Genomic DNA, 24,283 nt, shown 5'->3' on the forward strand with positions numbered 1-24,283 from the left:
TTTGCCTGGGTTGGGGTGGATTGGCCCCCATAGCCTCTGCACTGTTCAAGAGGCAGTAACAATATACAATATATACAATATAGCGGGCAGTAACAAGTGCCACAAAGAAAAAATAAGGCAGAGAGGGAAATAAGGCGGGGGAGCAGGGATTGCTATTTCATTTTTTTTTTAAGATTTTATTTTTATTTATTTATTCATGAGACAGAGAGACAGAGACAGAGAGAGGCAGAGACATAGGCAGAGAGAGAAGCAGGCTCCATGCAGGGAGCCCGATGTGGGACTCGATCCCAGGTCTCCAGGATCACACCCTGGGGTGAAGGCGGCGCTAAACCACTGAGCCACCTGGGCTGCCCGAGATTGCTATTTTTTTTCCCCCGAGATTGCTATTTTTAAATAAGTTGGCCAGGGAAGAGTTCACCAGCACAATTTTTAGGCAAAGACCCAAAGAAGAGGACTTCTGCCACAGTTATCTGGTCAGAGTAATCTGGACAGAGAGGATAGTAGGTACAAAGGCCCAAAGATGGATATGTTCCTATGTGGAGGAATAATGGGGAAGAAGAAAGGGACCCAGAAAGCTAACAGCAAACCAGACACTGAGGGCCTTGTAGGTCATCAGAAGGATCTGGACTTTATTTACTCAGAGTGAGAAGCACTGAAGGATTTTGATCCTAGGTCTTAAAGAGAGCATTTCTGGTTGATATGTTGAGAATAGGTTCAACTAGGCAAAGCAGAAGCAAGGTCAGTTTGGAGGACATTTCAAGAATTTAAGTACAATAGGACCATGTCTTGAACTACTGTGGTGGTGGCTTGACTGAAGGTTCTTTTTTGGAGAGCGCGAACGACTGACATGGAAATGGAAGTAGTTTTGTTTTGCTGTTTTGTTTTGTTTTGCCAAGCAATGGAGTTACTGTTTATTGGGAAAACTATGGGAGAAGCAGGTTACTAGGGGAAAGCAGGGCATTTTAGCTCAAGGGGTGTTCAAATTAAACTTTCAAACGTTAAGTTGGAGGCTGCCTTGAGATAAATGGTTGTCTTATTGTTAAAATTTCTTAGAAAAGCAGATTTCCTCTTAGCTAACTATTTCCAAAAGCTCTTTTTCCCTAGAGTATTGTCAATTTCTTTGGCTATTTATATCCATTATTATTTCAAGAGGCTAATGTGCCTTTTACGCCTAGAACTTCCCCTTACAGGCGAAATCATCACAGATGCTTTAAGTTTACTTATTACACTGTGGAAGGTAAAGTGGAATATGGTGCAGAAAGAAACGGTCCAGGATGCCACCATTCAGGGGAAAAAGCACCCTGAGGGACATTTTCAACCAAGAAGAGGACCAGCAACCCCTGACCCCCTCAAAAAGTCAAGCTTTTGAATAGTCTGAAAACAGTAAAAAGCCTCACAAACGTCTTACCAAGATTTAATGTACATTTATTCTTAACACGTGGAACATATAGTATAAAGATTTCATACTGAATAAATGATATTCATTAAGCCAAAAAAGGAAAAAAGGAGGAATTTACATCAAGTTTTAGCTACATTGTTTGAAATACAAATATGCAGATTTTATCACTGAAAAAATCTCAATTGTGTTTCTTCATCAGGAACTTCAACTGAACCTAGAACTTTTTCACACCTCGATTAGAAAGAAAACAAAACAAAACAAAAACCCAGAAAAAAATAAACTATAAGTTGATTGGCTGCTGAGACAGCAAGGACTTTTTACAGAGACCTGTACAGCATCGCACCAAGAGGGGCGATGTCTGGCAAGAGATTAAATAGCTGTGTCTCGCTTTGTGCAGGTCACCAACTTGTTAACTCGTCATACTATAAAGGGGCAGCTGGGAGGGGGACCAAACTGTGGGGATCCAAGGGTATGTGCAATGTACAACGTCATATATATACACACGTGGCAGCGCAGCCGCTGCAGCTAAAGGTTAAAACCAGTTCTAAGAGGTGATCTCAGGGTTATTCATACAATCAAGGAGGAGAGAAAGAGGTCAGGGTGTTGTAGGTTCACACATGATACTTTGGGGGAAAAGCCTTTTTTTTTTCTCCTCAACATTTAACTAAAAACATTTTTAAAAACTACATCTTGCTGCTGACCCAGCGTTTTCTCTTGTTTCCATGTGAGACATTATTATTACAGTATGTTTACAGTATCAGGTGTACAGTACAGTACATGAAAGGGTCTACACTCTACTGCACAGGCCTCTCCAGTGAACAGGGTCTGTCCACAACTGCGAACTTCTCGGCTCCTGCAAGATTGTGAATGTACAACAATAAACCACACACAGTTCAGCAGTCACCTTTTTTGTCCTTCAGAGGTTTTTTTTTGTATTTTTTTCCTTTTTTTTTTTTTTACCATTAAAAACAGTTATGAAATGTGGCATCCCGTTGATGCAAGGGCCGGGAAAGCCATTTTTATTTTATTTTTTTTCCCCAAACTCACTGTAAACGACAGTAACTTTGGTTAAAATAAAAAAGTCTTCTATGTAGGCAGAGCTTTGTCTTTTCAAATAGGGTGGGGGTCCTGAGGGGAGTAAGGTGAGGACAAGGAACAGAAAGGTGTGAGGTGAGGTGGGGGTGGGGGTGGGAGGAGGAGGAGAGAAACAGGAGAGACTTTTTACCCAAGGGAGAAGCTGGACAGCACAGGGTAAACTGGATTCTGAGGTGGTTTTGCATAAATAAAGGGCAACAGTCAGTTTCTAAGTTCTCCACACACGCACACACACACAGGGAGGGAGGTGTCCCACGGCTGTCATGACTGGCCAATCAAAAACAGTACATCACAAATGACTTGTGAAACCAACGAGTTCATCAACGGTGATACCGAGATGTCCAACAGCCGTGACTCGTACAGCGTGAACTCCGAGTGGTTCTCGTCCACCTTGGCCAAGGCCAGCAGTGCGCGGGCAGCCCGCCGCATCATGTCCACACTCGTTGGCTCGAAGGGCGGGTTCTGCATGTGGAGCAGGCTGGCCTGGCTCTGCTGGAACTGTGTGGCAGCAAGGCTGTCCTCCAGGAAGCCCAGGAGGTTGCCGATGCTGCCCTTCTGCACTGCGATGGCACGAGCTGCCAGGCTGTCGCCCTGTGCCAGGTTGGCCAGCAGTACCACAGCCATCTCCCGGCACACCGGGTTCTTTCGGTCACTGAGGAAGCGCACCATGGTGCTATACAACTTCTCCAAGCGGCTGAAGGGGGGCGTGGCCAGGATCAGGTCCACATTGTTGTCCTGGATGCTGAGTTTGCTGAGGGTTTCCAAGACCAGTCTCTGGGGGGAGAGGACGGCATTGGGGCCCAGGGTGGAGAAGGGGTCCTGGGCTTCAGCGGAAGGGCAGACTGCCCAGTGTAGGAGTCCGTCCAGGACAGGCAGGCAAATGCTCTCAGGGTACGGAGAGAGGTCCAACTGCCCCGAGATGTTGGCGAGCGTGACCAAGGTGTTTTCCCGGAGCATCTCCAAGCAGTCCCACCACCACTCCACTTTGTTGCAGCTCACCCCTTGGTCCTGCTCCTCCTCCTTCTCATAAGTCAGTGGTGCCTGCTTCCGCTCTGGGTGCTTGTGATGCAGGAGGATCAGCTTGCCCAGGATCAGCAGCAGACCCGGGTGTTTGGACATCTCAAAGTCGTTGCCTGGCACAAACGATAGACTTCGGATGGTATTGGAGACACAGACGCAGCGTTTGGCGAGGGAATCCTGCCAGTCCAGAAGGGTACACAGTGGGGTCTCATCTTTACTGTGGGGTTCGTCCTCTAGGATCTTGATGTTCCGGTGGCTCTGTGCCGGGCTGATGCCGAATGGAAACTTGCTGCTCTCCTTGGTGGCCTCTGTACTCTTAGCTCCCTCTTCAGTCAACGTGCTAGACCGAGTGGACAACATGTCATCCATTGTGGCTGTGATCCGTTTCTCTGGAGGGCCATCAGGTGGGGGGCCCTCCTGTTCTGTCGTCCCTGGCGTACCCTCTGGTGCTGTGACATGTTTCCGGGTGACTGGAGGGCAGGGCACATGAGGCCGGTTCGGCAGCAGCTCTGTCTTGCTCTCAAAGTGGGTCTGGATATGCTCAGTGGTGTCCCCCCCACCAATCCGCCAGTGCAGCAGGCCACTGTCAAACTCCTGCACGCGCCCGAGCTTATCTGAGCAGTCCACCACAAACGGGTCATTCTTCTGCACGATCTTTACTGGAAGCTTGTCGAACTTACTAATAAGTTTCTCCTCACTACTCTCTGTGGCTGCCTTGTCCTTGCCCGAAAAGGCCATCTCCTCATCATTTTCCACTACTTCTTCCTCTTCTTCCTCCTCTAGTTTAGGACCTAAAAGGTCTTCTTCCTCCTCCCCCTCCATGGGGGCTGGACTACACGCCTTGCTGAATCTCCCAGGGTCCAGTAGTGTTCTCTGTCCTGGGTCACCCACCTCATACTCCTTTAAAATGCCAAAGATCTCGATCAGGCAACGTCGGAAATATTCCACAAGGAGCTCTAACAAACCTGGGAGCTAAAAGAGAAAAACAGGAAATAAATGGAGAAAGGGAGCTAAAAGAGAGAATCCTTGACCTTAGAGGCCTCCCACGGTCTGCTACCTAATCTCCCCACTCCCTTTGTAGGCCAGACACCTATATTTCCTGGAAGAGACAGAGTTGCTCCTTTCCCAAAGGCTCACCACAAAGCAAGTCACTCAATCTCTCCTATGCCCAACACACACTTCTTCCTTCTCCTTAGCCTACCTTCCCATAAGAGAAGTGTGTCCATCCTGCCAGAGGTAGGACACATTGACCAACAGCTCTGTACCTCACCATCTCTTGGACTCCTCGTTCCCCACCAATCCCTGCTCTTCTTCACCAGGCCCAGGTCCCTTCCTGCTCGTCATTGCTACTGTCCCTCAGGACACTCTACATTCCACTGCCAAGCACAGCCCAACGCTAAGCATGGTGGAATGACCCCTTCAACATGAGCTGAGAGAGGAAGTGTGGACAGATGTTCACCTGCTCTCTTCTCCAAGCTCCCCAACATTGCAGGAGCCTGGACCTCCATGAATCAATCATATAATATAATGAGTGGGATGAGGCTTCAGTCCTCCAAACATTAGTCAAAGCTGGTGCTAGTAGACCTAAATTTCAACTTGGATCTGTAAAGGCCATTTACCTCTAGAAGAAAGTGTTAATCTCCAGTCAGATTAGTTTTTGGCTGAAGAGTATAACAGAATGGAAAAAATAAGGGCTTCAGAATAAGAAAGATCTAGGTTTGCATTCTGGCTTTTCTAGGAACTAGCCATGTGATTTAAACTCTCTAACCTGTGCTGCTTCTATCTATCCATTAAACATGATGGAAATTCCTTTAATTGACACAGTTGTTCTGAGGTCTAAATGAAATATACCAAAAGCCTGGCATAAAGAAATTGCTCAATCAATATCTATTCCCTTTCCTTCTCGTGGGGGAGTGGTGGTGGTGGTGGTGGTGGTGGTGTGTGTGTGGCGAATTTATGTAATGGACATGAAGTCAGGCTTTGGAATCAGAAAGACTGCTGACAGTTGTGTGAATCTGGGCAAAGATAAGACTCAGCCTATTTACTCATCTCTAGGAGGCCACAGGTGCCTCTGAAAGCTGCTGCAAGGGTGACATGAAAGAAAATATAAAGGACCTGGCACACAGTGACGGCACCAGAAATGGTTAACTATTAATAACAATGCCCTCTAGCCAGCCAGCTCCTTGATAGATGGGTTGAAAGATACTAAGGATCAAAAGAAAGAGTGGGATGGGGGAGCAGAAACTCTTCCCAGCTGTTGGGAAGACTCAAGGTGCATGTCCTGTGGAAAGAGAATCTTCTGGAGACTCACCTCTGCAAGAACATAATTAAAATACCACCACCACCACCACCACCACCCACGAGCAGACTTTTCTCCATTTCTCCTTCTACACCTTAGGAAAAGGGGATCAGTAAAGATCTCCTATATTCACAGTGGATAAAGTGAGGCGGGGAAAAAGAAACTGCCATGCTCACTAATAAAGACAGCAGGTTTTTCTTGGTAGTCTTGAAAATTGGTCTCCTCACTCACATCAACAGAATCTCCATTTCTTACCAATACCAAAAAAGTTTCTCCCAAATTCCCTTTGAAGTCAATCCTGATACCTTACACAAATTATTATTGTTCTCAGTGTTCTGGGCCCATGGCCAGTGGCAAAGTACTGGCATAGAATCAAAGCACTGGCATGGAAGATACCAGGGAGTGAGAGAGAGGGGAGACCATGTTAGCTAGGGATGGCTTAATTCCCTGTGTCACTTAGCACTGTCTACTTCGAGAAGATCCCAGGCCCTCCCATTCTTCCAATCTTTCCCAGGCACCTATACTCACCTGACTGAGGTTGAAGGTCATGATGCTGTTGTCATCATACAGCAGGATGTTAATGGTGTCTAATGCCCATGTGCTCTCTGCCAGCAGCCCAGACTTGAGGGACATCATTACCCGCCATGCCTCCGGGGTTCCTGAAATAAACCTCCATGTCGCCCATCTACCAAGCCCAAGTTGGCCGGATGCTCCCCCAGTGGCCCATCAGTCAGGCTACTCTGAAGATAACACACGGTGGGAGGCAGTTCCTATCTAGGAGAGGACACGCATCTGCTTCTAGGCTCCCTTAGGACATCACTGCATGGTGCTTGCTTTTGGTAAAGCCTGAAATCAGTTGTTTTCCTTATCCAAAGTTCTTTGGCTCTATTTTAGACAACACTGGACCGGATTTTATCCCATCCAGAATATCAGGATGGAGACAGAAAAATGGACAAGACTTTAAGGGGCAGATGAAGCAACCTGATCAGGGAGGTCTCCTTACCGATGTCTTTCATTGTGAGCCGCCTCCTTTGCTTCAACACAGGCTGTGTTGCTTCCACAGAGCCAGGTGGGAAGGTGATGTCCCGCCGAATCATGGGTGGCTGCACGGGGGCAGGTGCTATGTGCGAGGCAGGTACTGGGGGGCCTGCCTTTTGCATCTTCATCCCAGAGTGTAGGAATGGAGACTTGCTAGGAGAGGTGCGGTTCTCCATTGGCCGGGGCAGGGGAGCGGGGCTGGATACCTGAGGAATGTGATTCTGCATGCTTGGCGGGGGCTGGTAGTTGGATGGAGGGGGCCTTGTCATGGGGGGCACGGGGGCAGAGGGACCATATGGGGGCTGACGTGTACCATGGGAAGGCCATGGGCCTTCATGGTTGGCCCTCTGATCCGTATGCAGCATTTCATCTGTTCGGTTCACACCATGATAGGCAGGGCCCTGGGGGGCAGAGCCAGTGCTCTGCCTGTTGGTGTAATTGTAGGTCATGTCATTACGCCCCTGCCACATGGTGCCTTGCTGAGCAACCTCAGCTGATGCTTGTATGGGGCCGCCCATCATTTGCGGTGGCATGTTCTGCTGGGCATTGGAGCCAGGGGGTGCAGAGACACGGTCTCGGCCAAACTGGAATGGAAACTGGTTCTGGGGGCCGCCTGCTGGTCGGCGCTCAGTAGCAGCAGCGGCAGTGGCAGGATAAGCGTTGCCATACTGGTTGTATACATCTTGCTGAGGGGAAGGCTGGGCAGCTTGCTGCTGGCTGGCAGGCTGGGGCTGGGCTGGGGGCAACTGCTGCTGTTGCGGCTGCCCCTGCCCTGTGCTGTATGGCACGCTGTACATCTCCCCTTCGTGCCGCTTGGCGGGAGGGCCGTATGTGCCATCCATTGGCCGTTTGTAATTCTAAGACAGGGACAAGCAGAGGGCAAGTTAATACTCTGCACGCAGGGACACAAGACCCATCACAGATGCCAAGATGGCTACACCGGACACTTGCCAGGCTTACTTCTGTGCCTCCACAAGAGGACACAGACTCCAAGGGAAGAAAGGAATCACCTTTACAATCTTTTGAAGTTGTTTCTGAAAGCAAGAATCATTACCTATTCCCCTCTGGTTCTCCCTTGCTCTAGGTAGAAAAATGTAGAAAAGTTCAAAAATCAAAAGATAAAGTCTGTTTCTAGTCCTTTTAGAGAACTAGAGAGACTGGACTGGAATCTAAACACGGATAAAATGGAGGGCTTGGCTCTTCAGCAGAACTGACTATGTGGGTGGGAGAACACCAAAGTATCTAAAGGAGGCTTCTTAAACTTTTCAACTTAATCTTCTAATGGGCTCTCAAGGGGAATCTGTGTGTCAGTGTACCCTGCTACCCACTCCCTCCTCACCTGCTGCTGCTGCTGATACATTGTGGTCTGCTGGCTGGGGAAGGGGCTGCCGGAAGGGGTGCCTTGAGTGGAGAACTGATTGCCATAGGAATCATGTCTGCAGGAGGGAGAGAATCAGAGGATCAGGGTGGGAAATGGCAAAGCCTGAGCCACAATGACACTAAAACCAGGCTTCACTTACCGTTGTTGCTGCTGCTGCTGTTGCGGGGGGTAGCGGCTGGGAGAATACATCCCCGAGTCTGGGTTGGAAGGCATGAGATTCGGCTGTGGAGCTCCAGTGCCCATGTTTCCCTCGGGTCCTATTCCAGGCTCCGTCCTAAACACAAATGGAGAAGTGGATTGAGTTCACTCTTGCTGTGGGGTGCTGGGGTGGGACACGTGCAGGGGCCATGCTCACCTCACTCTGTCATAAGGACCTCCATAGGGATAGTGCTGTCGCGGTCCCATTGCCACATTTCCCAGCCCAGGGCCAGCAGCACGGCTGTAGGGGTCTCCCATTCCGCCATTGGGGCCCTGCCCTGAGGACATGAAGGGATCGCTCCCTGGAGCTGAACGCAGAAAGGAAGGCAGTGAGCAAACTGGTAAGCCAGGAGGCCTAGCAAACTACACCTTGCCTGCCCCGAACACCAGGCCCTCTTCAGGGCTCGGGTTTGATCCTACTGTTTCCCCAACAGGTTCAAAAGAGATCTAAAGAGACTACCACCAGCAAAGAGCACGTACTGGTTTAGGTGTGCAAGGTGAAGCCAGTGAGAGGGAGACAAGAGGTAGGGATTAAGAGTGGTGGTTAGGACTGGAAAGGCCTTATCTCAGAGAATGGCTTTACAGGAACCCTGAATCACTCTCAACATATCCTCCCCATTTCCCTGGCCCTGTCCTCAAGGGCACAAGGCTAACAGCAACTGGTTACCTTTCCTCATGCTGCCATAAGGATCCTTATTTGGCTCGTAGGACATGCGCCCCATCATGTCAGAGGTATTCATACTGGGCTGGTACCCAGGGTTTGGAGTCATGGAATTCCGCTTCTGGAATGTGGGGTCACTTCCATCAGGAAAGGCATCCTGGATCCCAACCGAATTGCTCCTGCTCCAGAGTGAAGAAAGCCAATTAAACCCCAAATAAAGGAATTCCTCCTGTAGGCAGGGCACATGAGAGTCACTGGCTGAGCAGGCAGAGCAGGGACCACCCTGGGCTGCACAAGAACTCATGCACTTCTGCCCAGATCCTCCAAGTCACCTGCCTCTGTTCCTGGCCTTACCTCATGCCTGGCAAGGGGGGGATCTGACTGTGTGGTGTGGATGCTGGAGTTGGTGGCTTCAGGTCTCCTCCTTCTGCCATGGAACTGCTGGTTGACTGAGGTGTCTGTGGCCCCTGCATAGACCCAGATCCCGCTGTGGACAGAGATATGGGGTGAGCTGGCAAATGTTTAACTCTCACAGAAATACACAAATGCCCTGCCATCTCTGGAAAGGATTGTTGTAAGGCTAAAGCTGGGGTTCTTGAAAGCCTAAATCACCCTTCTCAGCAAGGGATGTGTAAGGCCAGGTAATAAGAAGAGAATCTGAGGGTGGTTCTTCTTCTGACATGGGGCTTGAACTCATGACCCTGAGATCAAGACCTCAACTGAGACCAAAAGTCGAACAGATGCTTAACTGACTAAGCCACCCAGGTGCTCTGGGGAATCTGAGATTTCTATTGCTCCTTGCTACTGTTTCACATTTGGGAGAATAGGAGTAGTGTGGTGATGGCATCACCATGCTAGTGATTTTGTTGAGTTCCTGCCAGTTTCCCTGACTACTTTTTTCTTTATTTCCCCAAGGACCCCTGTCTAACCTACTAAACCCTATAATGCTGGCACACAAGTTCCCAGTAAGAGCCCCTGGAATCCTAAGTAGGAAGGCTCCATCTTGTCCCAAACCTGCAGTGTACTTGAGGAACCTAGGAGCTCCTACTCACAAGTATCTAGCACTGTATCACCACTCAGGTTCCAATATGCCTCCAAGCTGATGAGAGCAGAACTACCAGTAATTAATGTTTCCATTAGTTACCATTCCCAGCAGCAGATATCCCACTGCTTAGGCCTCCCCAGCTGATGAGTCATCTCAGGCACTCATTACATCCTCAGAGGTCAATAGCAGGGCACATGTGTTTACACCCACCTTCTAGGAGCCCTGGCCTTCCTCCCTCCCCATGCTTGCCCTGGCCCCAGCCTCCTCTCAGAAAGGAGGGTGGGCAGAGGCACTCCCATCGAGTTCCATTCATATCCCCCTCTCCCTCCTTCCCATTCATTAGCATCTCAGCTCCCTGGGGAATTTAGGGCTCCAGTCTGAGCTGCATTCTAAGGCGCTGACATCCGTGGGCCAAAGCTCCCAGATGGCCCTGCCTCATTGCGATTTGTCAGATTTCCCCACTCCTCTGATGTCCCTCCCACTCGCTAGTTTACAAACATTTGGCAAGTTGCCAGGTGCACAATGAAAATTAAAACTTAAGGGCTGCTGCAGACTACCTCTCAAGGGAGTCGCCACTGCCCGCTCCTAGTGTGCCAACATAGTAAGCCCTGAGGTAGTGCTGGGCAAAGCACACGTCCTTGGAGTCAGGCACTGTTGAATAAGAACCTGGACCCTTGAATGCTACTTGCGAAGGGTGAGCCTTAGTGGGGCGGCTCACCCGATCCTTACCAGGAGAGGGAGGCTGGATCTTGGGCTGGGACTTCTTGGAATCAGAAGCTGCAAAGATGTCTGGGGGAGGGTCTTCTCCCCGTTCAATCTTGCACTCAAAGGCATAGAGACACTGGATGTACTGCTTTTTCAAGGAGCTGGCAGCACTGCTCGAGGTGCCCACATTGAGGTTGGTCGCAAGTTCCCGCCATTTTTTGTTCTTGTTGACCTGTACAACCAACCAGAAGAGTCGAGGTACATCTTCCACCTGGTCTTCCTGCCAATAAGCCCCAAACCCCCACCAGGATACCAGGTACTCATGTTTTATAGAATCGCAGTTCTCAATTAACCACTAAAGTTAACCCCCCTTGAGGCATAGTCCACAACAAACATTAAATCCAAGGCTAGCTCCCCTCTACCCTCAGCAGGTTCTATCCATAGACCACCGCAACTAGCAAGCTAGCAGACAGTGCTTATTTGAAAGAGCACAAATTTTAGATCACTATTAGTGGGAGAAAACAGAATTCAGAAGGTATGATGCTTTACAAGTATAGTTCTGAAAAATGCTGTGCAAATCAACATCAGATGCAAACCCCTTCAAAGGCAACAATAAAAATCAACCTTTTCCAGAGATGTGGCAATATCAGCTACCACTCTGCTTGACTTACTTTGTCAAACTGGAGGTTTCCACATCTGGGTTGTTTCTTGGTGTGGGGCTCTTTGCCAATTTTACATTCTGTGCCACAGCTGCTCTATTTCTCAGTGACATGTAACTAACTACAAGCCCCCTTCCTATACGAGACACTGTCCTGATTGTCCAGGAGATGCTTCAGGCCCTCTAACTTCTCTGTGCCCTCCCAGTAGCCTACACTAATCTCTATTCCTAAGCTTCAGGATGCACTGACCAAGACCATTCCCAAACCCTACAATTAGATGATCTTTCTGTTCTAGCCAGGCAGGTCCTCCTTTTCCATGTATTTTTATGCTTATTCATCCACCTCAAAGGCTGGGAACACCAGCTTTCCAGTCTAAACCCACAAAGGAAGCTCAGTATGTTGTGGTATCTACTGACCTGGTACCTGTGATACCAGAGAGAAGAGTGATAAGGAAGCAAAGAGACGGACAACCTAGAAGGCAGGGTGGTGACCAAAGAACACTTCCCAGAGCAGGCTAATATCGGCGCTGAAGCCTGAAGGTTGGAGATGGCGCTGGTCAGGTGTATTCTAGACTCTGTCCCATCTCCATGCCACATAGGCCAGTCAATTGGAATGACCCCTTCCTCTACCTATACCCTACTAATCCTTCACAGAAGCTCAGGACTCATCATCTGCCTTCTTGGAAGCTTCACAAACTAATTTATAATGACACTCTTTCTCCTCTAAACTCAGTCTTGAGCATTCAATTACATCATAGCACCTAAAAGGATGGCATCCTTTCGCAAACTGGAAGACAGCTCAGGCTTCAGGATTCCCTCTGCATCCCATCCTAGGTTCAGTGAATCCAGAAGCCCATCCAATCAAAAGTATGCCGAACCTAACCTGGCAACCCCTCCCTTTCCCTACAAGCAGGAGAAGCCCGATTAGGAGATTTTAATACTGGGGAGAATGGCAGGAGTAAGCCCAGGGTCACCTCAGAAGCCTGCTGTGGCTCTGCTTCCCACGCCAGTTATGTGGCGATGTGCACGTGTCTTGTTTTGTTTTGTTTTCCTTTGTGGGGGAGGGGAATAAAGCCTGAAGGGAGAAGGAATTCATAACTGACTGTTGGTTGGCTTCATTCCAATCACTTTCTTTTCTGCTGGTGACAGCTGTTTTCCTCTTCTGATTTAGAAGGTTTGGAATATGTCTCTCCCTGCCACGCCTCCCCCCGAGCTCAGCCACAAACTCAGATCCAATAGCAGGCTTCTGATCTGATGACTATAGAACACGCATAGGAAGAAAGTTTGCAAAGCACAGCATTGCCTCAACTGTTTGCCTCCTGGGCTGAGTGTGAAGCAAAGCTATAAGGTATCAGAGCAGGGGCAAGGCTCAGGGTCATGTTCAGTTCAGAGGTTTTTAACAAAGATTAAAGCATTCATTCACTTAAGTATGCCATATGGAGTAACTAAACACAACTTCCCCGCCTACTTCATCCTTCCTAAACTCTTTCTATTAAATAGCTCCTGAAATCCCATCTTCACTGGGATTGGAATGAAAGGGTCAGCAACTACTCTGGCTACATCTGTACCATCTTGCAGACCAATTTACATGGCAGAAATCTCGTTGCAAGCTTTGCATTATTATTTTTAGCTTTTGACAGTCTAGCAGGACACACACACTAACCCTACTTTACAAATAAGAGGAGTTAGGGCTAAGAGTGGTCATACACCTTGATTAAGGTCACATATAGTGTTAAGTAACTGAAGAAAGAATTCAAAACCAGACCCATCTCTCCAAACCATGCCCTTGCTTACTATGCCAACTGCCTTCTGTGGAATCAGAATGCCCACATTTTCCCCTATCTTTGTACCCCAGTGAGACCCTAGGCATTCGGTAAGCTCAAAGCTAACACTTCATACTACCCAGGGAGGTCTCGGCCTCTTGTCTTTGTCTTATCTTCTGGAAGCCCTGTGCTTCCAGTCTGTCACAGTATGTGCCTCAGAGAGCAGGAGACGGTGATGTCCCTGTGGGATGCTTGGCACCAGGTGAAGCCACTGAGTACCTAGAGAGAGGCTTGTTGAAACCACAGAGGAAGCCAAGTGCTAGGCACTCACCTGAGTCAATCCACCAATCTCCTTCACAGACACATAGAGGCGATAGAGGTCCAGAGGTTTCCTACCCACAGCAGGCAGATTTGTCATGCCCATGGCCTTCTCCTCCGTGAAGGCCAGATAACGGTCCACCCACATCTTCCTCTCAGGCTCACCACCCAGCTCATACAACTTGGTGATCTTCTCATTGGTTGTAGTAGAAGAACTGGATTTCTGGAAGGGGCAGGTCAAGATTCATAGGAACCGGTCAGATTCAAAGCCTATGCTAAGGGTCTCAGAAGTCCCTTGATTAGGGCAATGGTAAAGCTTATTCTGGGGTAATCACTAACACATACCTTGCCTTTGCAAGGTCAAAAGACTAGAAGGGAGCTAGAAATTCTTCCTGTAAAGGAAGGAAGCTAACACTGCCTGTACATTATGCATTGGGTGCTGTGCTAGATGCCTTTATATGTTAGGTATTGTTATCTTCCTCTTAAAAGATAAGGAAGCAGGCACAAGGAGGCCATTCCTAAAATGTCATAGTTTTTAAGTACCAGAGCTAAGTGTCAAACCCTTATCCACCTGACAACAATGTCACTATACTACTCCCATGCTATTACTGAGGAGCCTTGGCATGCTTTTATAGACTGTTTCAGAGAACTCAAGAAACTCAAAATATGATTTTGAGAAAATGGGATGGACTAAAACGAAAAGAAACTTCCTCCTCTCAAGAAAGGAAGGGTCTCCTACCTGCCTGAAAGGCTTTGGATGTTAATTATCCTGTCCAAGACAGGAGGATGGCTAAAAGGGTCTGAGAGTCAGAGGTGAAGGTCCACAGGAGGGGCAGCTGTATATGTTTATTTCTCCTACTTTATAAGATAGGGAAAATGTGGTATGACAAAGGGCAGAAATGTCTCAAATGATTCAAACACTGAATAGGTCCCCAGACTGCCACACAACCCAACAGCACACTCAGGACCATCCCACAGGGAGGCCAAGCAAGGACCCAAACCCCACCTGCCTCATCTTCCTCTTTATAGAACACAGGGCACCAACCATTCCTGCTGCTCTGAGGAAGGTCCAGGAAGAGAAGAGCAACTAGTTGCCCATGGCACATACCACCTATCAATGCATGAGGACAGGGTGCACAGTTTCACAGAGGGCAATCCAGAGAATTCTCACTGCAGGCCTCGCATTTCCTCTATCACAGACAGCTGTGAGAACATTGTGTTATTTATATCAGGACCCCTTAGGCTAACTGAAATCTAATTCAATGAGTTATTAGCCTGGGACCCTTCATGACTAGAAGAGGCAAGAGCAGCCTTTTCCAAGACGATCTAGTCCGTGTTATAAAAGGCTCGTCTAGTCACCCTTTTTTCTTTTTCCTTCCTATCCCTGGAAAGGATGGGACAGAGAGTTGAGAGGCGTCAGGATATAAATCATTACCTTGGATTTGGATTCTGTCTTGGGTGTCCCATCTGCCTTGTTGTTCATTTTGGTGGCTGGAGTTAACTTGACATCCCCAAGGCCCATCATCTCTGGGCTGGCTGCCATCCCTATAAAAGAGGAAAAAAAAAAAACAAAAAACAAAAAAAAACCCCAAAAAACTCAAGTCCAAAAGTTTGTGACATGAAGATCATTCTGGAAGAAATTCTTGAGGTAAGCAAGGATGTGGACTTTACCTGCTGAATTGTTGGCCATAGTCCCACCCATAGGATACGGGGGTCCCTGAGGGTTGATCATGCCAGCCATACTATTAATCCCTTGTCCGTAGGGAGGTCCAGTTCCCATCATGCCCCCCTGATTCATATTGGGGTAGCCTGGTGGCCTGAGGAAAAAGACGGAAAGTGAGAGAGAGAGACAAGAGTTAGAGACACAGAGCTTTCATATTTGGACCTGAGCTAAACAGTTTGTGATCCAAGATCATCAAATGAGGCTTACAAGGAAAAACTTAACGAGTTTCCCAAAACACAACCATGTAACACCTGACCTAGATATTCCTATCTACTACCTCCCATAAAAGGTTCTAAGATGGTTCAGGCTCCAAACAGGAAACCATAGCTCAATTTTAAAGAATACAATTCTTGAAGAGGGGACACCTACTCTGTCCCTTAAGTACTGCCTCTAAGGCACATCCAATGTCAAAAATGTATTTTTTTTTTAAATTTTTATTTATTTAGGATAGTCACAGAGAGAGAAAGAGAGAGAGGCAGAGACACAGGCAGAGGGAGAAGCAGGCTCCATGCACCGGGAGCCCGATGTGGGATTCGATCCCGGGTCTCCAGGATTGTGCCCTGGGCCAAAGGCAGGCGCCAAACCACTGCGCCACCCAGTGATCCCTCAAAAATGTATTTCCATCTAAGGGCCCTCTCTATGACAAAAAGCCTACATTAAACACTCAACTTTACCACTCTGTCATATCAAAACCCAACCAAATTGGACCCCTCAAGGCATAGAGCACCCAGAAGTGTGTTCTTGATGGACCTACTGCAAACTCCATGCTTCCATCATTCTGAAGTGCTATCAAACCCATCACTTTACCACTGATCACCCTATTAAACCTTAGTTCATCAACATTCCAGTAAGACAAGAGTTACTTGGGATCCCTGGGTGGCGCAGCGGTTTAGCGCCTGCCTTTGGCTCAGGGCATGATCCTGGAGACCCTGGATCGAATCCCACATCGGGCTCCCGGTGCATGGAGCCTGCTTCTCCCTCTGCCTGTGTCTCTGCCTCTCTCTCTCTCTCTCTCTATCTCTATCTCTCTATGTGTATGACTATCATAAATAAAAAAAAAAAAAAAAAAAAAAAAGACAAGAGTTACTTTAAGAACTGTAAGAATGGGGGATCCCTGGGTGGTGCAGCGGTTTGGCGCCTGCCTTTGGCCCAGGGCGTGATCCTGGAGACCCGGGATCGAATCCCACGTCGGGCTCCCTGCATGGATGGAGCCTGCTTCTCCCTCTGCCTGTGTCTCTGCCTCTCTCTCTGCCTGTGTCTCTGCCTCTCTCTCTCTCTCTGTGACTATCATGAATAAATAAATAAAATCTTTAAAAAAAAAAAAAACTGTAGGAATGGGGTACATGGACAGAGCCTTCAAAAACCAATAGAATAATTAGGTATGCCTGGGTGGCTCAGCGGTTGAGCCTCTGCCTTTGGCTCAGGGCGTGATCCTGGGATCCAGGATCAAGTCCCACATCAGGCTCCTTGCAGGGAGCCTGCTTCTTCCTCTGCCTGTGTCTCTGCCTCTCTGTCTCTTATGAATAAATAAATAAAATCTTAAAAAAAAAAAACAAAACAAAACAAACCCATATAATCATATTTACTGAAGTGAACGGCCATAGAAGTTGAGTGTCCAAGGAAGAATGGATGAATATTCGAAGTCAATAAATCAAATCACATGAGCTCTCTGTACTTTACTACTAGACTCAAATACAAAGAGCCACACAGAATGGTTGAGAAATGGCAAACCACAACCCTGTCATCCTCTATTTCTCACACTAGAGATCCAAGTCATGTGTATCATTAAAAATCCTTTTGGAAACCAAAAGACTAGATTGAGAGAAGAAATGGAGAAACTCTTCTTTTACTCATCAAAATAATCTACACTTTATAAAGTTCTTTACATACAACATCCTGGTCGTGAAATTTGATAACAATTGAAGGTGCTTAAGAATCAGCACTTAAAAAAAAAAAAAAGAATCAGCACTTTTGTTACGTTTTTTTTTTTTATTACAAGGAAACCTAGTTTTCTAAGGAGCTCTCAAGAAAATACATATTTACCAAGATGACATGATTCAGATCCAGAAGCATCTCAACAACCCGAATCACTTTACAAATTTATTTCCTTCTGCTGACACCCTCTTCACTTCCCAGGCCTTACCTGTTTTGGATAGAGTTGGCAGCAACATGCATGGCGACAGCAGTTTCTTGAGTTTTCCGGTTCATGCCCCCTGGTGGGGGACACATCCCTGACCCAACCTGAGGTGGCATATTGGCCATGTTAGGGCCATAAGGCCGGTTGCCCATGGAGGCATGACTCATTCTCCCTGGAGGGAGTGTGCCATAAGGTGGGATGCCAGGCTGCCCATGCATCTGACCTCCAGCACCCATAGGGTTCATGCTTCCGGCCATGCCTGCACTAGGGTAGTTAGCATTGGGCAAGGCATTATAGTTTGGCTGCCTGGGGTAGCCTCCTGGGAAGGAAAGTAAAAGAGAAAATGCAGAGACTTGGTTAGTGACTCACCAGCAACTCCTTAATCTCACTCAGCTCTAAAACTCCAAAGATAATAAATGATAGGAATCACTCAGTATTTGGCCTGATAAGAGCCTTCACCCCATTTAAAAACAGTTTTTAATGAAAGGAAAAAGAAAGAAGAGGCCAGGAGCATAGAAAGGCAGGCCTCAGTTGTCCTCTCATCCTAAAGATAGCACAGAACAGGACAAGGCTGGCTGCAGGCAAGAGTGGCTTTGCTGCTACCCAGGCCCCTCAACTCCCAGAACTCCTTCCTTTCTACATATGTAATCCACCGTCTCTCCCACGCTCTGTGTAAAACATTGTTTTAGATCCATCCAGGGCTCATTTTGAGCAAAGATACATTTTATTAGGATTAATTTATACTTTAATTACCATTAAGTGTCTGTGCCCAGTCTTGAGCTAAATACCTTCTCCCCATTTTACTGATGGAAGAGAGGTTCAGGGATATTCAGGGACTTTCCCATGGTGATAGTCCTGCCCTATTTTAGGGCCTGGCTCTGGTGGATTTAAAGCAAAGGGAATGGGCGGCCCGCGTGGCTCAGCAGTTTAGCGCCGCCTTCAGCCCAGGGCCTGATCCTGGAGACCCTGGATCGAGTCGCATCAGGCTCCCTGCATGGAGCCTGCTTCTCCCTCTACCTGTGTCTCTGCCCCTCTCTCTCTCTCTCTCTGTGCCTCTCATGAATAAATAAATAAAATCTTAAAAATAAAAAATAAAAATAAATAAATAAATAAATAAATAAATAAATAAAGCAAGCAAGCAAGCAAAGGGCAGTCCTCTTACCATCCAGATCGCAGCATATGAGACAATGAACTATTTTCTCTTTCCACCTCTATATACCTCTATATACTCCTAACTGGGCAGCATACTCACCCTGTGGGCCGTACTGACTCCCCTGGGGACCGTAGCTCCCCATGGAGTTCTGCTGGTAGGAGCCCATGCCTGTGTGCATCTGTCCACCCGAAGGCTGACGCGGAGATAAGGCCGAGCCGGGCTGGGGGGAACTGTACTGGGGCATCTGGGGGTTCCTCTGCATGTAACCTATTTGTAGGTAGTGTTCATATAATTATTACCTCAGTACAATGAGAGCAAATGTTCTCCCTTATTGTAGGACCTCACCATCTACATTTTCTTTAGCAACTACTTGTACAACACGTCTCTATCTTATTTCCTATGTAATTATGTGCCCTTTTAGACACCCTCCACAGTGACATAGCCATTAACCAGGGCATGCCAATTGTTTCTACTAAATGGGGATCTGAAAAGAAAAACAGCAATAACAACAAAATCAGACATGATTTAAAGGGTAAAGATTTGATGCCAAGTCTTTAGTATTTGCTGACCAAATGAGACACAATGTAGGGAGGAATCCATCAGAACACAAACACTGAAAAACAAGACTGGGGGTAACACAATTCTGGAGATACCAAGTTGATCAAGCCCACTCTAACTTCACAATTTATTGTAGCAGTGTCCTAAGCTTCTTGGTCACACAGTTCTCCAAAAGCTATTGCACAGGATAATCAAATGGCTCCCTCAGACTCCTGCACCTCCCTGAAAACCCAGAATCTCACCTCGATCTTGGGCAATGCTCGATTGATTCATGGAAGGATGCATGATGCTGTCCGACTGGCCACTGGGTGGCCGAGGTGGCATCTGGTTGCCTGCTCCAAATACAGAAAGAAGCCAATCATGGCTAAGCCTGGCAATTCTAACTAGGAGGTCATTTCAGAGCTGGAAATGGCTCCTGGCAAGGCCAAACACCTCCCAATACCACATATACAAAAGGGACCCGACCAAAGTGCTCCCATCTTTCTTCTTCAAATGCTGAAGAGAAACCTCGCATATTGTGAACCAGGGATGCTCTTTGTGGCAGTGGAAGGCTGGGGCTCCCTGATATCACTGGGGCCAGTCCCTTTTCCCTCTCCCCAAAGACCCAGTATTTGAGGGTACCTGGCACTGCAGCAGGCGAGAGTGGTCCTGAGCGAGACTGAGCAACACTGGCGGGAGAGCCAACAGGGGATGGGGAGGGGCCTCGGATGCCAGGCAGGTGAGGGGAAGTATGAGGAGAGAAAGGAGACTGAGCTGGATTACTCTGCTCTCCTTGGCTGCTGGAAATCCCTGATGTGCTCACTCCAGGGCTCAGAGCTCCTTCTGTCCCCATGGGGAGATCGTCTATTGAACCAGATAGATCCTGAAACATATGCACAAGGATATGGATTAGTAATATTAGGCAGAAAGACTTCTGTTTCAACAGCTGTACTATACAATTAATATCTTCCTTAAACAAGAGCAAATATACTGCACACGTTATGTAATCATGATACTAAAGCTTACAGATGGCAAACTCCATTCATAGCTAGAAAGGAAATATTTTGGACTCTGTGGGCCATTAGTCTCTGTCACAACTACTCTGTCACCAGAGTGCAAAAGCAGTCACAGGTAATACATAAACAAATGAGTGTGACTTTGTTCCAACAAAACTTTATTTATAAAAACAAGTAAGTAGCCCATAAGCTGTAGACAGCTGACCCACGGTCTTTCTACTAGAAGCAGATCACCTGGTACTTTTGTCTTCTTTCCTGTCCCCAACTTCTACAGTCAAGAAAGCTGCTTTCAGTGAGGCTTCAGTTCTTTTCTGGTGGGGAAACTTTACAAAACATTGCCAGGATGGCACCAGGAGCTAGCTGCAGGAGACTTTTTTTTTTTTTAATGCGCTGCAGGAGACTGTTAAACAAGTTTGAGCAATGTTCACAGATCCCCTCTGTAACAGATTATTAGAACCTACATTTACCAGGATGCACTTACTCCAAGTTACCATACAGTAAACATAAAGCGTAGGACGTGTGAAAGGGATATACTGTATAGGAAAGACAATTCCTTAATTGCCAAGAAGGTCTGAGACTATGTTCCTAACAACTGGCCCACAACAGGGATGAACGAATGTTTACCAAATGAACAAATCCAGTTTTCCTCCTAGCTTATTTTTTCAGTGAGAACTTGATGTTTATTGGGGGGGGAGGGGTTCACTTACCTTGAATTAATCAGTACAGAGTTCACTCTAGGTCAGCAAGCTGAGATTAGCAACCAGGAGCTCAATATGAAAAATATTCACCACAGGAAATGCACACCCAGCCCCAACTTCATTCTCTAGCAATACTACTGGTTCAACACCACACGTTAATTTCAGGCTGGGGACTAACTGCACCCAGAAGAAAGGATGAGTTTTGGGTATGGGCTCAGGTCTGGGAAAAACCTAATGGTCAAATGGTTAAGAAATAAGTTCTCTTTAATTAATAAAGAGACACATCTGAAGAGATCCAAAATGGCCTGATTTAAGTCTATTCCTATTCCTACAACAAGCTCACTCTGAAAAGAGTAGTTTGAGATGACACTGACCCTGGAGTCTGACAGTAACATTGAAGGTCAGAGGGCACCTCTTAGCCTCTCCCCAAGTATCTGACTTGGTTGGACCTTTTGTAAAACCAGCTGGTTACTTTAAGCTGGGAACATTTCTGCTGAGTTCTATGGGAACAAAACTTGCCCTGAAGGCAAGGCAGGGAGATAAGTATGCATTTGTACCTGTGTCCAGTTCTCCAATGTTAGTTAGTTCAGAAGTCGGAAAATGCTAGCTTTCCTATAAGAAGCAGACCTAGCATACCATAGCATGCTTTATTTAAACATGCAATTAGAATTAGTCCCAGCATGGACAAGAATTCAAGAAGGCCCTCCTGTAGGTAATACCAGAGAGTGTCTTTTCTTCCGAAGGACTAAAGTACCTGGAGCTCTAAGAAGCCCTGGGTTCATCCCAAGAAAGGAGGATTCCACCCTCATGTTGAGGGCTAAGCTTTATCAGGGACACCTGGCTACTGAGCCAAGGAGAATAAACTCAAAGAGGGAGCGAGAGGAGAAGAGAAGCCAACTGTGTGTAGACCTTGAGAACCACTTGTTAGGCCCTGATCTATAACAGAAACCACAGTTCAATGCTCTCTTTTAGGGACCAGTCAGTTCCCTCAGGATTCCTTCCTTCCTTCCACCCCCAGTCCTTATTGATCTGCCAGCTTCTGGTAACAAGAACTACTTGCTTACAGAAAAAAGAAGTCAGTATATTTTGAAATAGAATAGGAATCAAGATCCATCCATAAGAACTTGGCCCTATTCAAATGGCTTTGAAAAATTAAATGTTTTGAACATTTTTGTTTTTACTTATTCTTATTTTTTAGAGAGAGAGAGAGAGAATACATGCAGGTGCTCACACGTGCAAGGGGGGAGGCAGAAGCTAAGAGAGAGAGAATCCTCAAGCAGACTTGTTACTGTGGGCAGAACTCAGGGCTCAATCCCAGAACCCCGAGATATCACAACTTGAGCTGAAATCAAGAGCCACCCAGGCATCCCTTATTTTTTTAAACAATTATTTTAAAGATTTATTTAAGTGTGTGTGTGTGTGTGTGTGTGTGTGTGTGTGTGTAGGCAACACATGCATGTGGAGGGTGAGAGAGCAGAGGGAGGAGGAGAGAGAGAAACTCAAGCAGACTCTGCTGAGCAAGGTGCCCGATGTGGGGTTGGATCTCATGACCTCTGAGATCAGGCCTGAGCCGAAAGCAAGAGTCTGATACTTAACCAACTGAGCCACTGAGGCTCCCCTGAATATTTTTTTCTTAAAGATTTTATTTATTTATTTGACACAGTGCAAGCAGGAGGAGTGGCAGGCAAAGGGAGAGGGAGGAGCAGACTCTGCTGAGCCAGAGTCCCAGGATCCTGGGATCAAACCTGAGCCAAAGGTAGATGCTCAACCAACTGAGCCACCCAGGTGCCCAATATTTTTGTTTTTAATTAAACAAGTAAAATATGAATATCATCATGGTAAAAACAGTTCAGATAGTATAGGTAAAGCCAAGTTCCCCTTTGCCCTTTCTGCTGCCTTCAACTGAGGAACCCCGGCTCAATTTGGTATCTATCCTTGGAAATCTTCTGAGGAACAGAGGAGGGAAGAAAAAAAGGAAGGAAAAAAACCAACAACAACCCACCAACCATGCTATAGGTGGGGGCAGAGCCTATGGAGGGCTTCTTCAGCCACACTTCTGTTAAAAACCAGGTTCCCCACAGATCCACAAGTGAATGTTCTAGTCCAGGTGAGAGATCCTAGGAGCCTGAGGAAAACAGGCAGCCCCTGGGACTAGGCTTGCAGGACCCTTGAGGTATCTGTGGTGGCAGTGTGGTGGCTTCCTTTACAGAAACACTCTGAGGGTGGCTGTCAGTTTTGTGCCCTGAGCTCCTCAGAGAAAAAGTGCTAAATAAACCACTGTCAACAGTAGCTCCACGTGGGCTGGGACGCCTGGGCATAGAAAATAGTGGGGAAGGAAGCAGCATTAATCTTATCTCTCTGATTTGGCTGGTTTGAGGCCAATCTCTCAAATTGTCATTTTCAGGCGATGGCAAGTTATAGCATGGGGGTAGGTGATTTAAAAAAAAAAAAAAAAAAGTTTTTTTTTTGTTTATTTTTATTAGAACTAGAATGTTAGCATAGGAAGGGACAGATCGTTTGCCATTTACCATTTGAGCATGTATGATGGGCCTGACACTTTATGGAGTTCCTTAATTTTCTACCATTCTTGAAAGCAGGTACTACTACCATTAACATGTTGAAGATGCGCATGCTGCTGCTCAGAGAGATTAGGTTATGTGCCCAAGTTATCCAGCAAGTAAGTGGTAGAAAATAGATTTCAAACCCTGATTTCCTGAACCCCAAAGCCTATGTTCTTTCTCTCTCCATTATGCTGTGATACTATACTATATGATACCACACCTCTGAGTTAGAAGACCGAGGCCTAGTTCTTGGTACTTATCAGTTGTGGCCCTAGACAAGCTGGCAACAAACTGCCTGGCTTTCTCAGTTATACAATAGGTGGACTGGACAAATTTGAGTTGGTGGTACCCCTGGGCCGTATGCATGAAACTCCCCTGGAAACAAAGGGTTGGGGCCATATAGAATACGCAGTACCAGCAGTAGCAGCCTGGAATGAGAGATTGACAATACACAGCAGTGTAGGATGTAAGAAGTATCAATCAGTTCCAGTAGCTTTATCACAGTATATGTCTTCACTGGGAAATGGGAGGGACTAGTGGGGAGGAAGACTCCAAAAGAAGTGTCTCCCCTCTATCTACATGAACAGATACTGCTCTGAACTCCATATCCTTTTATTACACAGGACACACCTCTGCTTTCTACCCCACAAAAAGCCAGTTTTTCAGGTCTTTTGTTCCACAAAAAGCCGGATGTCTGGTTGTTGAGTCAGACCTCAATGTACCGAACAAGTTTGGCTTTCCACAACACACCTATCACACAAAGTTCAATCAACCCAAGCCCCCACTCTCCCTGGTGGGGGCCACTTTTAGCATTTCAAAAGTCAGGGTGTCTCAATTCTTCCAAAAGGGCCCACCTAACAAGTACCTTCCAGGAGGTC

At 47.0% G+C, this 24,283-nt stretch overlaps 1 protein-coding gene across 6 annotated transcripts in view; it reads right to left on the reverse strand.

The window, feature by feature from the left end:
* Positions 1–1,404: 1,404 nt before the first annotated feature.
* ARID1A (AT-rich interaction domain 1A) overlaps positions 1,405–24,283 on the reverse strand; it is a 69,570-nt gene continuing 46,691 nt past the window's right edge. For 2 of the 6 annotated variants that reach the window (XM_077898967.1, XM_077898973.1), the window contains exons 5-20: positions 19,773–20,013; positions 19,394–19,486; positions 18,693–18,860; positions 17,447–17,759; positions 15,252–15,397; positions 15,016–15,125; positions 13,594–13,803; positions 10,866–11,073; positions 9,446–9,578; positions 9,098–9,273; positions 8,588–8,738; positions 8,372–8,506; positions 8,191–8,287; positions 6,817–7,708; positions 6,342–6,472; positions 1,405–4,486 (exon numbers count right to left, since the gene is read on the reverse strand). In XM_077898967.1, the coding sequence (XP_077755093.1) occupies positions 2,756–4,486; positions 6,342–6,472; positions 6,817–7,708; positions 8,191–8,287; positions 8,372–8,506; positions 8,588–8,738; positions 9,098–9,273; positions 9,446–9,578; positions 10,866–11,073; positions 13,594–13,803; positions 15,016–15,125; positions 15,252–15,397; positions 17,447–17,759; positions 18,693–18,860; positions 19,394–19,486; positions 19,773–20,013 (4,935 nt within the window). In that variant the 3' untranslated portion in view covers positions 1,405–2,755. The remainder of the gene's footprint in view (positions 4,487–6,341; positions 6,473–6,816; positions 7,709–8,190; positions 8,288–8,371; positions 8,507–8,587; positions 8,739–9,097; positions 9,274–9,445; positions 9,579–10,865; positions 11,074–13,593; positions 13,804–15,015; positions 15,126–15,251; positions 15,398–17,446; positions 17,760–18,692; positions 18,861–19,393; positions 19,487–19,772; positions 20,014–24,283) is intronic. The other 4 variants (XM_077898970.1, XM_077898968.1, XM_077898969.1 and 1 more) reach the window with 4 other exon arrangements.

This window comes from Canis aureus, chromosome 5 (genome assembly GCF_053574225.1).
Source record: "Canis aureus isolate CA01 chromosome 5, VMU_Caureus_v.1.0, whole genome shotgun sequence".
NCBI lineage: Eukaryota > Metazoa > Chordata > Mammalia > Carnivora > Canidae > Canis > Canis aureus.